This window comes from Epinephelus lanceolatus, chromosome 10 (genome assembly GCF_041903045.1).
Source record: "Epinephelus lanceolatus isolate andai-2023 chromosome 10, ASM4190304v1, whole genome shotgun sequence".
Taxonomy (NCBI): Eukaryota; Metazoa; Chordata; class Actinopteri; order Perciformes; family Serranidae; genus Epinephelus; species Epinephelus lanceolatus.
In genome coordinates, this window is record NC_135743.1 from 13,109,181 (window position 1) to 13,123,715 (window position 14,535).

General features: G+C 45.1%; 1 protein-coding gene across 1 annotated transcript in view; it reads left to right on the forward strand.

Moving 5' to 3' along the window:
- Positions 1-3,496: 3,496 nt before the first annotated feature.
- efna3b (ephrin-A3b) overlaps positions 3,497-14,535 on the forward strand; it is a 76,813-nt gene continuing 65,774 nt past the window's right edge. The window contains exons 1-2 of the mRNA XM_033641328.2: positions 3,497-3,930; positions 4,229-4,444. Of these exons, the coding sequence (XP_033497219.1) occupies positions 4,335-4,444 (110 nt within the window). The 5' untranslated portion in view covers positions 3,497-3,930; positions 4,229-4,334. The remainder of the gene's footprint in view (positions 3,931-4,228; positions 4,445-14,535) is intronic.

Below are 14,535 nucleotides of genomic sequence, written 5' to 3' on the forward strand. Positions count from 1 at the left end.
AAACCCATCCCTCTACACATCACTCTTGCTGTCCTCTCCCTCCGTCTGTACCTCTATAAATCTCTCTCTCCCCCTCACTCTCTATATCTCATTGCACTCCTAATGTTCTGTGCCCCATCTAACTCTTTTTCCCAACTCTGACTTACATTCTCTTCCACCCTTTCATTTCCTTTTCCTCTCCCTCCCCTCCTCTTCTCTTTCCTCTGCTCTCCGCCGTCCCCTCTGCTGGCTCAGTTCGCGTGACTGTTCAAAAGTATCAGCTCCTCTTCTCCTTCCCTTAACCCCTCACTCCTTGTCTCTCCTCTTTCCCCCTTGGATTCCTCTCCAACCAAAACACAGAGAAAGCCCTGTTCTCTCTTTTTGCACCTCTTTCGTTCCTTGCATCCCCTCCCCACCTCACCCCCCTCCCCTTGCTGTTCTCCTTCTCCCATCCAATCTTAGTGGCACCTCTCCTCATCCTCCTCCCTCTTTTTTTTCTCTTCCCTCCACCGAAGCTCTGTCGTACTCAGCTCGATCTCCAGCACCCCCCCTCCTCAGTCTCCTCCTTGCTCTTAGCCTGTACCAGTGTTGTTTTAGGCACAGCAGTGAAAGGTAAACAGAGAGATTGAAAATTCGTGTCAGTCAGTCGGGTGAGAGAGGGACAGGGAGGGAGGGAGAGCAGCAGAGGTGGTGAGGGAGCGAGAGGAGGCGGGGGGAGTGTCAGTACAATTTACTAACACAACAGTGAACAGCGAAGCAGGCCAAGACACAGAGCGAGTGGGAGGCGGAGTGAGAAAGAGACTCCCAGTTCAAGAATGCCATTGAAATGCAGCACACATACAAGTGTACAAAAATATAAAGTGTTTCGTGTACATTTACATGATGTTCATGTAAATACAAGGGTCCCGCTGAATTCATATATATGCATGTGTACTTCCTGGGGCCCCAGAGAGGGATGTGACTCATAGAGGGGCCTAATATCCCATCATCAGTGCTATGAGAAAGCTCCGATTAGATTTCGAGGTTGCAGAAAGGAGCACTTGACAGATGTGTTGTTGGCCGGCTCTGGGTTGGAAATGTCATAAGAGCCTCGGTGTCACCGCATGCAGTCAGCCCCGAGGTCGTTTCTCATAATAACCCCAATACAAAAGTAATCCAATAGCACTGCAACCCACGCCTGGAAAATCCAACCTGGATGATTAGAATTGACAGGGGCGTTTGCTGAAACAGAACATGTCAGCGTCTGTTTCAAAGAAACCGAACGGAGAGGCGAGAAGTGGAATTTTTGTTATTCAAAAAAGTACCAAATCGCTGCTTCTGCTGCTGTCCGCTTTTCAGACTTTGCCCTCCTGCACCTGATTTACAGTTTCCTTTCAAATGTAGCCATATGGTGCATTTACAACCAGCCCCTTGTGGACACCACACAGTCAATCATTGATGCTTTACAGACTGCATTTTAAAGGGACAGTTTATCTAAATGGGAAAAACACATTTACTCACTTAATTCTTGTCTAGCCGTGCATATAGTTTAGGTTTAATTTGCATAGACACTTTAAAAATCAACAGTAACTTCTTTCCAAAAACAGTATCCCTGTTGTTGTGGATAGTCCACAGAACACACTGTAAACTCTTTCTAAAGGTGTGATAACCGCCTTTGCTCATTACCCTACATCAGTGGTGTTGTGGAGGGTATATGCAGTTACACAGGCTATATCTACTACTTTTTCTGGCTGTTTACAGTATACCCACCTCTTGTATGATATGAGAGTGGTGTTAATCGTCTCTTCTAACTCTCAACAACAAAGCAAATGAGAGTAATTCCCAAAATGTTATACGATTCCCTTACATCTTTAAAAATCTTTTTCATGTTGTTACCACCAAAAATAAATAAATAATTGTAAAAATTAATTATGACGGCTGAAATTTCAGAGAGAGACCCAAAGTCGTCTGCATGGACACCACTGGGGCTTGATCATAAAATATGTATGTATCTATGTTTATACGTACAGGGCATGTATATTTGATTGTAGCAGGTGTTTAACTGTGTTGCTGTGATATCACACAATGCAGTGTGGCGATAAACAGAGATACAACACGGGGAGACTAAGGAGAAATGATGGGAGCTAGGAGAGGAGGCAAAGGAGGAGTGCTCATTAAAAAAGTTGCATGGCCGCTGTAAGGGAGAGAGATGGAGAGAGAGGCATAGGCAGAGGAGACAGGTAGACCACCAGAGACAGAGAGGCAAAATAGCAGAGCCAGGTAGCAGCGATCGCAGAACGGAGACAAGTTTGCATTGGAAATGGGAGGATAAGGTGAGGAGAAGAGGAAGAAGAGAGGGGGAGACAGAGACAGTGGGGGGATTAAATGGACAGCTCGTGAGAGGAGTGGAAGGACTGGAGAAGACAGAGGGATTCCCCGATGGCATCTCATCTCACTCTCTTTCTTGCTCTCCTTCTCCCCTATTTCCCTCCTTTTTTCTCCCAATAAATCATTCTGACTTCTCCTTAACCAACTCATTCCCAGCAGGCGGCAAGAAAACTGTAACAATCTTTCTCCTATCTGCTATCTCTCTCTTTTTCTCACTCCCTCCTCCTGTCTCTTTGCCTGTCTGGCCTGTTCCTCACGCACACACACACACGCACACACACCTGAGATGCACAGCTTGTAGCAGTGGAGGTGACAGAGGGGGGCAAATTACTGAACATTTTTACCACATCTCTGCAGGACAGAGCCACAGTAATATATAACAGCAGCCACATTACAGTTGCTTGAAATAACTCTTATTGTATTATAACTTAAATGTTAATTGCTTTAATAAAATTTGAATGTGGAATTTATTCTATGGGACAATTTGCAAAAATAAAACAGCAAGTAACAAAACTTTTGATAAAGTCACTATAATATCGCTGCAAACCTACAGTACACCTGGTTGTATATTTTCTTTATGGTGGATAGATTACTTGGAAGGGCATGCGCGTGTGTGTGCGCGCGGGCATGCGTGTTAATGTGCTGCAGCTATAAGAGGATTGCACATGATAATAGTACTGTATTAGACTGACTTACAGTGTCTGGTGGTGGATCCAAACAAGGAGGGGGGTGACAGTGGAGGAGAAAAGGCCTGCGTGTGCTTGCGTGAGTTTATGGGTGTTTTTTAAGGCTTTGTCATAAAAATGCACAAAAGTGTGTGTGTGTGTGTGTATGTGTGTGTGTGGCTGGGGAGGAAGAGGTGGAGGAGGAGGGGGGGTGAAAAATAGGCTGCAGATGGTGGCTGCAGACATATCTGGCAGAAGATGTGTGTGTGTGGGGGGGGGGGGGGGGGGGGGGGGGGATTCAAAGCTTTGCACTGGAGGTCGAATAGTTGACAAAAAGCAGAAGCAAAAAAAAAACAAAAAAAACTTGAAGTCGCAGTGATGCCTGATGTGTGCAGCGACTCGGCCACAATATTGGAGGAATGCGCTTTTGTCGCTCGCAGGGGGTGGAGTTAGAAAGTGAACGAGTGCTGCCTACCAAACAGAGAGAGGGAGAAGGAGGAGAGAAAGAGAAAGGGGAGAGACGGGTGGGCAGGCTGCTCACCGTAAACGATGGTTGTCGGATAGAGTCTTGAAGACCTAATGAAACTGGCCGGTTGAATTGTTTGCAGGCGATTGCAGCGCGCAGCAGCCCCGGCGTGCTCTGCATCTCTCGGATCCTTGGAGCAGGGGAAAGAAAACTGCAGCAGCACCGAGATAAAGAACAGTTTTTAAAAAACAGAAGAGGACTTTAATATCTGTTGTTTCACCACCGTTTTTTTCCTCCACTCTTCATTTATCTTCAGTGAGCCCGTGCGCGCCTGCAGCAACTCTTTCCCCGGCGGAGAGGAGCGTTTCATGCCCGGAGGTAGACCGACCTCCCGCTTGGACCCAATACCGGCCTCCCACACTCCTCAGACGGGCTCAGAAGCAGCAGTTCCCGGTGAGAGAGAGAGGACCAGCTCATTCATTAAAAGGGGGGACCCGCTCATACGGACTTCCACAAACCCCCTTGTTTGAAGCCCCAGGATTTGTTGGAGAGGGTGGGAGGGTAGGGTAGGGGAGGAGGGGGATCGCAGTCTGCTTTATAGGAGGGAGGGAGGGGAGGTAGAGGGGGGTGTTAGTCACTTCACACCACAATAGACTTTTACAACAGTTATTAACCACAGCAAGTCTCATTGAACGTGTCCGTTTGTATGCATGCATGAAGCTTTTTGTTCTCCCCCTCTCCCATCTGATAGGCATTTGCTGGGATGTTTGAGTCGCGTTGTTTGGTGGGGTGAAGGGACCGAGAGAGTGGCCGGAGAGACCGAAAGGGGGACGGAGGCCGAGAGAGGAGCCGAGAGCATGGCTCTGGTAGCGCTGTCTCTCTGGGTGCTAACGAGTCTCACCTGGGCGGACGTGGTCCAGGTGTCAGCCAACAGACATTCCGTTTACTGGAACAGCTCCAACATACAGTAAGACCACCTCTCTATCTCTTACCTGTGTGTGTGTGTGTGTGTGTGTGTGTGTGTGTGTGTGTGTGCAGTTAAATGTCATCTCACTTTGATCTCTCTATCCTCCACCTGTTAAACGGATGAATTAAATGTCCTGATATGCACTCCCTGGTGTGTCAGGCTCACACCATCATCACACTCTCAGTCCATCTATGCTGTTTGGCTTGATTGTGTCTCTCTCAGTGCTTTATCAGGGTTACAGCAGCCATGTCCTTCATCTGTGTCTGTCTTTTATATAAGTGGAAGAAATGATTTAGATCCCCAAAAGCCATTCACACAGGCCTCTCATGTTTCGCTGTATGTGGAAGCTATTTTTGAGTCTCAAACTGCTCAGTCAGACCCCCACTGGGAAGTCAAGGTGGCTCCGAAGTATCTTTTCAACACCTCCACTTGCACAACTATGCCTGCATATTTAGTTTCTGTTCCTCAGGCCAACGTCAATGTGTGCATTTATTCACCCCCCCCTCCCCCCTTCTCCTCTACCTTCAGCCATGCATGGTGAGGAGTAGAAAGAAAAAGGAGAATCACACGTGATCCCCTCTCCTTCCTCTGTCTCCGTCATGTGGCTCTCCCCTCTCAGTCTTTCAGGGCTCTTTCTCTGTCTTCTCCTCTATCTGGTTCAATTAGGAGCACTTCTTCATCCTGACCCCATTGTGTTGTAGCAGTGTCACTATTCAATCTCTCCTTCTCGCTCCCTCTCCAACTTGCTCTCTCCTTCTATCCCTCTCTAACCCCCTTTCTTGTTTACACTCAGTCCGTTGGCCTTTTTGTTATCCTCCTAATCCGTCGCTCTTCGCCCCTATCTTGATTCAAGTGAAAACCCCTTTTTCTCTCTTCTCCTCTCTCGGTTTTTTTTTTTTGTGTGTGTGAAAGCTGCCTTTTTAATACTGTCCTCGTGAGTCCATGGCTCTGCTGCTGGATCCTTAAGAATGTAGCGTCAGTCTGCTGCAACACACTGTAGGCTGATCTCTCTTTCAGCAATTCACAGTAAAATCTTGTTAATTTACGTTGTATATAAATGCGTTTCCGCATCCTAATCTGTACATTCCTTCTCCTCTGCCCATAACATGCAGATCAGATGTTGTAAATTTGCAACTGAATGCCAGATTTGACATGAAATATTGACAGATTTTCAAGATTTCACTTCAGGGAGCAATTCTCTGTGATCTAATGTGTTTAGATTGTCTCAATAACGTCGCAAAAATGACGCAATAATCAACCTAAATTTCAGGTCTCAGAGGTGCACAAGAGCGCATGTCACACACTAACACACACCTTCCTCTTCGCTCTCCATCTTGCAGTGAATCCTGTCTATGTGTGAGCGCTGTTTCGGCGACCAGGCGGCCCTTAAAACATCTCAGTTTGTGGTATTTACATCTTCAGCAGAATTTACTGGCCCCCTAAGATGAGCAGCCGGACGTGCAGCGACTCACATTTTACGACTGCGCTTATTAAAGACGTAAACAAAATGAAAACTTGGAAAATACGCTGTTGTTTTTGCAGAAGGGGGATCAATGATTGTGTCCGCCGACAATAACTCCAGGCCAATGATTTTAGTTTACAGCGTGGAATAAAAGTATGAGAGGCAAGCGAATTTATGCCTCGACAACAGAATTACTATACATGAAGTACTGCGTGAAGTAATAGGAGCGGAGAACATAATGTTATTGGTCTTGGTACAATGCTGTAAACAATATTAGTTTTTCTGAATGCGAGAAAATTATTTTTGCGGCACATTTTAGAGAAACTAATATTGTGTGCACAGTTGCTGCTAATGCATTTTAGCTGATATATTTCTCTCAATGTTGAGGAGGCTCATCTTCAATTTCTATACTTTCTTGACTCTGGAACAATTTGATAATAAATGCTAATGAAATTCCACCGTCAGTTTCCATATAAGACACAGAAGTTGATTAAGATAAAATGTGAGGGGGGGAAAAACGCTTACAGGCATAAAGGAAAAGGAAGTGAACCCGGGACCTTGGTACAATCAGCTCGACGTAACATGAGCAGCTTTGACCTTGGTAAAATGTATATTTAATTAAGTAATTTGTCAGTTGCCTTTCACTGTGTACTCAAGACTGTTTGTAAAGGGAAAGAAAGCTGCAGTTGATTTTTCTGACAAAGCAGTGGGAGTACTACAGCAGTCTGGAGCAGCCTAACCTTTAACCTGACTGTCCAGGACCTGAGTACTGCAGAGCCCCGCAGTCTCTCTCCTCCTTCTCTCTCCACACGTTGACTGCCAATACGCTTTTCATCCCAGCGGCAGAATATTCTTAGCCCCTGCAGTGTGAGTCTTAGTGTGTGTGTCTTTTATAAAAGACTGTGGTTAATTAAAGAACACTGCATCTCAGTGGACCTGCCTCATCCCTGATCTTCCCATCTCTCCCTCTCTCTTTCTCTTCCTCAGTGCACACATACACAATGACAACGTATGAGCAGTGAGTGGGGATAACTTTTTTTCAATCCAGCCTACTTATTGAATTAGGAGACAAAGGGGCCACGGACAGTGACACACAAAAGACAGATAAACTGCAGGATAACCTGTCTAATCCACCCTTTTATACACTTCCGAGCCATTTTTCGACGGCACAGATCCCATTCCCGGCGTTTATTTTAATCTCTGCACTCAACGCCACAACATCCCACATTTTGTAGGGTTGGCTGGCGTGTCTCTAGCCGTTGGCAATCGGCCTCTCTGGAGTTTCTCTAACTCACAGTGCAGTGTGGAGGTTTAGAAGGCCAATAATAAGCTGTAGTATAGCTGTCAGTTTGAGTGGTAAACACATTGTAAAGCCTCAGGACCCCGCAGTTTCTCAACCAGCTTCTGACCCCGAGCCACTCATCAACCACAAGAGACAGGCTGAGAATGTTACCATGGATTAACTGCTTCACACACACACACATACACACACACACACGGGCATGCACGCTTATGACATGTACATTTTCACATTTGACTATGATTACGCGAGTCCAAACAAACACACACACACACGTCCCCGCTGTGTACTTTTTTAACTTCGAGAAGATGGATCATTTCCTGCGTTCGCGTCTTGCACAATGGCTGTTGCCACCGCCTATCAGTCACTTGTCACTGATATCCCTGGGCATGAGTGTGTGTGTAATGGTGTGCGTTTTAGTGTGTGTGAGGACTCGCGTATGTGTGTGTTTGCCCCGTTACAGATGTCTCTGTTCATTGATGGGTGACCGAAACAAAAACAAATCCATCAGTCCGTTAAATCACACATTATCTTCCACCACCTGGCAATTAACCACCGCTGTGAGTGTGAGTGTGTGCGTGCGTGTACACGTATATGTGTGTAATCTAATAATGCAGCAGTTAACCGGTTTGCATAATAGATATCCGGTGATATCTCTTAATTTATCAGTTGTATATTTCGGAAGCGATTAGGTTGCGAATGAACAAACGCATAAGCATTTCTAGACAGTCGCTTTGTGTGTGTGTTGCATATGTGTATCAATGACACTGTCACCTCAACGCATGCCACTGGAATGAAGCCAGCTATCGCAAGCAGAATTTGCTTCTCATATAAATGCACATGCGTATGTGTGGTAATCGATGCTGAGGTGGAACTTGTTTTATATTCATCCTGCTCGTCAGAGTGTGCAGAGACACGTCACGCAGGGCAGGAGAGAAATAATGCAAGAATATGAGAAGAGGGAGACAGTGAGAGAGAGAGAAATGCTATGGGACTGGTTAGAGGAGAGGGGAAGTCAGGAGGAATACAGCCGGATTTCGTGTTGAATTGTAATCGAGCAGGGGGAGAAGGGTCATCATAATAATGATAATAATGCTTGGCCAGTGCCCCGATCCACACATTGAGTTCTCACATTAGACATCATAACACAGGCCCAGTGTATGTGTGTGTGTGCGAAACAGACGAGAGGATTAAGCAGGCCAATCAACCATCCCCTTGACAGCAACACAAAACTATCTGTCTCCCAGCCCCACTTAGGACAACAACATTTACATTTATGAATATCTGCACAAAGGAGAGTATTACTCACTCACTATCATGAGGCACACGGCCCGCCTGTGTGTGTGCGTGCGATGTGTGTACAACCCATCTATCATAGGCGTTCGCGCCGCTATGTCAGCTACCACTGTGGTGTGTGTTTGTGCACACACAAACACAAAAATAAAACCTCACACACAGGCTCAGTGATCAGAACAGTCATATAGACACAGTGATCAGGCTGTTCATTAGTAATGAATATTAAGGCCACATAGTGTATGGGTGAATGGATTCTGGTTGGGCGACGTGTGGGTGTTAAAGTGTGTGTGTGGCTCGCAGACGCTCGCATAGAGACGTCATTAATTAAAAGCAATAGGGAACACCTGTGTGATGGATGACTTCTGTTCGCATAATAAGATCCAGTGGTCCTCTCTCTACCTCTCTCTCGTGCTGTTGCTCTGTGTGTGCGTGGGTAGGAGTAAATACATTTTTCTGATTGGACGGAGATTGTCTGGTAGGTGAGCTGAGCAATAAGGGACATGTACAAGAAAGGAGGGAAGAGAAATGAATTATTTTCTCGTCGTCTATCTTTTTTCTTTGGGGATGAGCTAGATTTCAGGAGTGTGCTCCCACCTCTCTGTTCTTCTCTCATCCTCCAGTTGCCTGATGGGAAAGCACTCTTGTGGGGGGGGGGGGGGGGGGGGGGGGGGGGGTATTTTGGGAGCTGTGTGGTTTAATGTGAATGTTGTGAGAGCTCTCTCTCTCTCTGTGTCAAATTAACTTGGACTAAATCTTTCCAGTGCTAGGAAATGTGTCGCCTTTCTTTGCTGTCTGCTTTTCCTTCACCTCACCTCAACCGCTCTTTCATTTTCTCTCCTTCTCGTCTCCTCTCGTCTTACACACTTTGAGATTTTGACCAAAGCCACCCTCAAACGCACCTCTTTGCAGATCCTGGAAATTTACACACACACATAAAACACTCGCATTGATCTTGAGAAAAAGACAAGCCTGAAATATCGAGCCCACCCCATTTTTCTACATCTCTTGATTGGCTCTTTCATTTCCTCAAACGCTGTCCCGCTTACATGATCGACTAATCGGAAGCATTGCTGTGAAAATGGAGTATTGATGTGCAGCGTTCGCGCTTGCTCCGTCTTGGATCAAACGCAAACTGGTCACTGTAATGGTTTGGATTCAAAGGCAGCGGGTTCTTAGGGATTTTAGGGATGTAATTCTGCTAAGACCAAGCTTATACAAGAGTCGGACCAAGTTGAGCAATTCTGATCCAGCCTGCCACAAAGTAAGGATCTTATAGTTGTAAATGCCTGGGTCCAGGATTGGTATTGATTTAAGTGACTGTTGATTCCACGCTCGTGGCTCAGTGGTTAGCAAAGACGCTTTGCAGACTGTGTTTATCAAGCCTTTCACAGTCATTGCAAGAAATTGCACTGAATGGTTGTCTAGAAGTAAAAGCACTCCCGCCGCAGAACATCAAAACGTAACATTTCACATCAATCATAATTATAAAGTTAAATTAATGGTGATTATTAAGTTAATGTGGATTTAACTAGGGTCGTCCTGAATAGCAGGTTTTAGGTATCAAAGCATCAGTGAGAAATATGTGCAATTAGTCGCTTCGACTGGGTATGGGGGGGTGGGTAATAACAGATGAGGTCATGAGTCAGACTTTTTTGCACCTAAAATAGCGTGACAATCAGCCACTTTGTTAGCATGGAGGTGACTAACACTAACTATAATGGCTAGAAAAAGAATACTTTGCAAGACTGCTAAGCTTTTACAGTTTCAGTTGATTTGCCAAACTGGTTGTAGATTTGTACAATGCCAGTTTTCCTTAGTTTATCTGGCTCTTTATGTTTTATGAGTCATCTTTGCAAATTTAAATAATTCCAGTCCACTTTTTGGACATCTTGTTGGCATGTCTGTAAGCTTGTCACATGTGGTCAAACTGTCCCTGACTGCTGGTGACTAATGTTGGATGACAGTGAGTTGGAATCTGAGTTTAAATGTCCTTGTCTGAGAAGAACTAATAGTAATAATAATATATAAAAGGAGCACCTGAATACTGGTATGGGCGTCACTGACTATGGCAACAATTGAGGCTTCGAAGCTTCGAAGCATTCAGGTCAGCCCTAGATTCTACATGTTCACAACAACGGCCAGAGGATGCTGGTACATTAAGTTGATGCAGGAAAAGTAAAATACAGAAAATAGCATCACGACGAGTGTTTCCCACAGGTTGAGAATTTATTTTTGGTAGTCAACCTCGAGGGAGGTGGAGGTGTAACGTGGTGGGCTACAGTGAATTCACAAGCTAAGAACTGCACATGAATGCTGTGTTCTGGCAGACTTTTCAGTCAATGCTCAGCGCCGTTGTTCGCATTTTCACACAAACTTGAACAGGAAGGAATAATAAATACAGAAAAATACAAAAACATCTGTTTGAGTAGGCCACCCAAATACATTTTATGCATGGGAAGTGTTGACTTGTAAAGTCAATAAAGGCTAAAACATGTTTGATAAACATGACACACTAGTAATAATGACTTGCACCATTTAACACCGTGTACTTAAAGAACCCCTTTTAAATGTGAATGTGCATTGGTTAAAGTACTAATATGATGTTTGACTTTGCTGCCTGCCTGTTTCTGTGGTCTGAGCACGTCTGTGTGTCATTTGGGTAAAACATCAAGGATAATGCATGCAGAACCAATATGTGTTGATAATGTGATATGGATTTACTTGGAATGTGTCCTTATCAATTCTTGGGACCAGTGATTTATGCAATTCATGACACTGACAAATCACAGAAAGCCACAAATTTACGCAATTTTGAGGCAAATGTGTGTTATCAGGGCTTTGAGATCCAGACAGTGCATTCACAGTTGTTATGTCCCATGTAATTGCTGTATTTATTTGCTTTCAATAAAGCATGAATGGCATGTTTGGATGGTGCAGTGTTTCCAAGACAAAATCAAAATGTTGAATAGAGTCACTATGTTTGAGAATGACGTTTGTTGCTTGAATTAAATTTTCTGTTTTCCACATTTGCCCAAACGTGCATGTTTATCATATCATTTGCCACCTGCTGGGAACGTCTAATAGTTTAGAGCAGCTCTGCAGCTCAACGAAATCCTGGAGCAGACAGGGTGACTTTTCCCAGTTTAAAAAGCTGATAAAAACGTCGTTATGCCTGAAAGGATGGCCAAATGTGCATCACTCTGAGATTTTTGGGCCGGTTAGGACCAGTTTTACAATCAGAGATGCTTGATAAATCTGTTTCCAAGTTTCGTCCTTGTGTGCATGAGTCTCCACCTGCTTCCGACAACATGCCATCAGTTAGATCGGACAGTCTGAATTACCCAAAGGTGGGACTGGTCGTGTGAGTGATTGCTCTTCTTGCTGTTCTTTGTGTTGAGGCCAGTGTATACTGTTTCAGAAGTGCTGTCTGGACAGTCTGAAAATGATGAAAAGCTCCTTTCAGGTGTTCGGACAATGTGGGCCCAAGTCGCCCAATTATTGTAAGTTTCCAAAACCGACAAGCTGACTGCCACACCTGTGTCCCGGCCAGGTGTGCACAGGTGTGAAAATGGGGTTGAGCTCCAAATGTGGTGCAAATTCTGAGACGGTCACGTCCATGTTGGCAACAGCAGAGAGGCTGCGTGCTTTAAGAGGAGAATCAGGGGGATTACAGCCAAATTTGGGATCAAGGTTGAGTCGATACGACGGACTTTCCCTTCACCTCCACTACCAGATGCACATATTGTAGCTTTGTGGGACCATGCTTTTGTCTTTAAAGCCCTGTTCAGACCAAAGATTTGCAACGAGACAAACCGCTTGCAGCTGTGTGAAATGGTCCATCTCAACTTGACTCAAGTGGTTATTTGCAATCTTACAGTATAACATGGTGGTATTGTATAAAGTGATTCTGTTCTGTTGAGCATTTTTCGATAGAGAATGTTGGTGTATTGAAATATGCTACCCCTGAAATCTCAAATAAAGATGTTATGATAGAGTATGGAAATATGCTCCTCATATTCTTACAGTATACTTCCCCCTGTATGTAATCATCTTTGAATAAGATAGCGAGACTCTGCTATATGGCAGCATTTTTCGACAAGGCAGCATAAATCAACAGAACGCCGGCTGATGGCGTCTGCGACTCGGCTTGTCAAGTCGCCAGTAGCTTTTAGAACGTAAGGCAGGTCACCTGTTTCAGCAGCCAGTCAGCCTGTAGTGAAGCCAGCTGGTAAAGTCTGTTACAAGCAGTCAGTGGACGGCATGTTCACTCGCTGTGGCATTCTCTGACAACAGCCCTCCGTCCCCGCTGAGCCCGACTCATTTACATCCCCGCTGCTTTTGACACATATGTTGGTCTCCATCCTCACAGTGTGTAGATGTCAGACAGTGGGTTGCTGCTGCCGCTGGCTGTTTATGAACACATGTCCTACACACATATGAAAAAAACGTACTTTTAGAGTCGTTACTTGTAGCCTTACTGAAGCCAGAGGTTAGAATGGGAGTACAGACAGTTGTTGATGTGCAGATGATACACTGTCTCGTCTAGTTGCATTGGTGTAAACTAGGGCTTTGATCAGGCCCAAGACATCAAGCCCAACCTTTCTTGAACCCACATACTTTCTGTCCCCTGGCACAAACTATACCATTCATAAATGTGGGGAATATACTGTTTGTTTCAGAGTACCAAGAGCAGTAAAAATGAAACTTAATTCAAATAAAAAAAAAAAGAATGCAGTATCACTGGGAAAGCAAAAACCTGACTGGATTCAAGCCTGGGTGAATGTTGAGAATTGTTGGCCTTGCTCAGCCGGAACCCAGTGGGTCAGGTCAGGCTCAGTCGGGTTCAGGCAGAGAATCAAAGCTCTGGTGTAAACTGGCAAGTTTTTAGAACATTGCAGGCTGGTGCATAGCAAGTAGTTGCAAGTTCTGACTTGTCTTTGGTCTGCACAGGGGCTTAACAGTGGCTAAAGAACAGAGATCCATTTTACATTGCCGTTAAGTGACTTTTGGTTGCACTAAGACACGCAGGAGTTCACACAAAGTCAGACACATCAATACTGGCTCCTCCACTGGTGATTCCAAGATGTTCGGGGGCCTGTGTTCACTGTTCTGCACGACCTGGAGGTAATCCAGGGACAGTGTCTGTATGAGTAGTGTAAAGGCACGGCGAGGAAATGTAGAGCTCGCAAATGAGATTGAATAGTGACAGTAAAGTGACTAAACAGATCTTCTCAGGATGCTGAATTCTCAAAAATCACGTTGCAGTAACAAGAAGCTGTGTGTCAGAGTCCCGCAGTGTTTGTGCTGATTTAAGTTATAGCGCTGCCGTCTGAGCCGGATGAATTGCTTTTTTTTCTCCCTGACAGCCAAATTATTGAATGACCGTCTTCCCTTGTTATCTGTATCTGTTTTAGGCAAAATGCGGGGAGAAACAAGAATTTATCTTTCCCACCCATGTGTTAAATTTGAACAAATTGTCCACAGAGAACAAATCCCACAGCGATGGGCTGGAGGCAATACACGAAAACACACACAAACACACACACGCTCAGACGCGCACACTCGATGTTGTTGTTGATATTAACATTATTCTCTGAGCCGACGCCTAAGCTCCAGCAGTGTAATCAGGTGCTAATAACAAGGCTGTGATGTTTACAAGCTGTTTCAAAGCGCTTTATGTATCTATGTGTGTATCTGCGTGTGTGTGTGTGTGTATGAGTATACTCTATGTGATGTCTACTCTATTCCTCGCCAGCGCTCTTGGGGCTTTGGGGAAGGGGGGGGGGGGGGGGTACTAATAATGTAGACTGTCAGCTCCAGCACACACACTCACATACACACATACACACACACACACACACACACCAGATGCTCATATGGTGTGTTTGTGATGTGGCTAATGGTAGCAGCGTAGTGGCAGTGTGAAGCCATATGCTGAGCCTGATCACAACAGAGCAGAGTGGTCTAGCGTTAATAAACTCTACCGACGTGACAATTAGGAATCCTCCACATAAAGACAATACGGTCGCACGT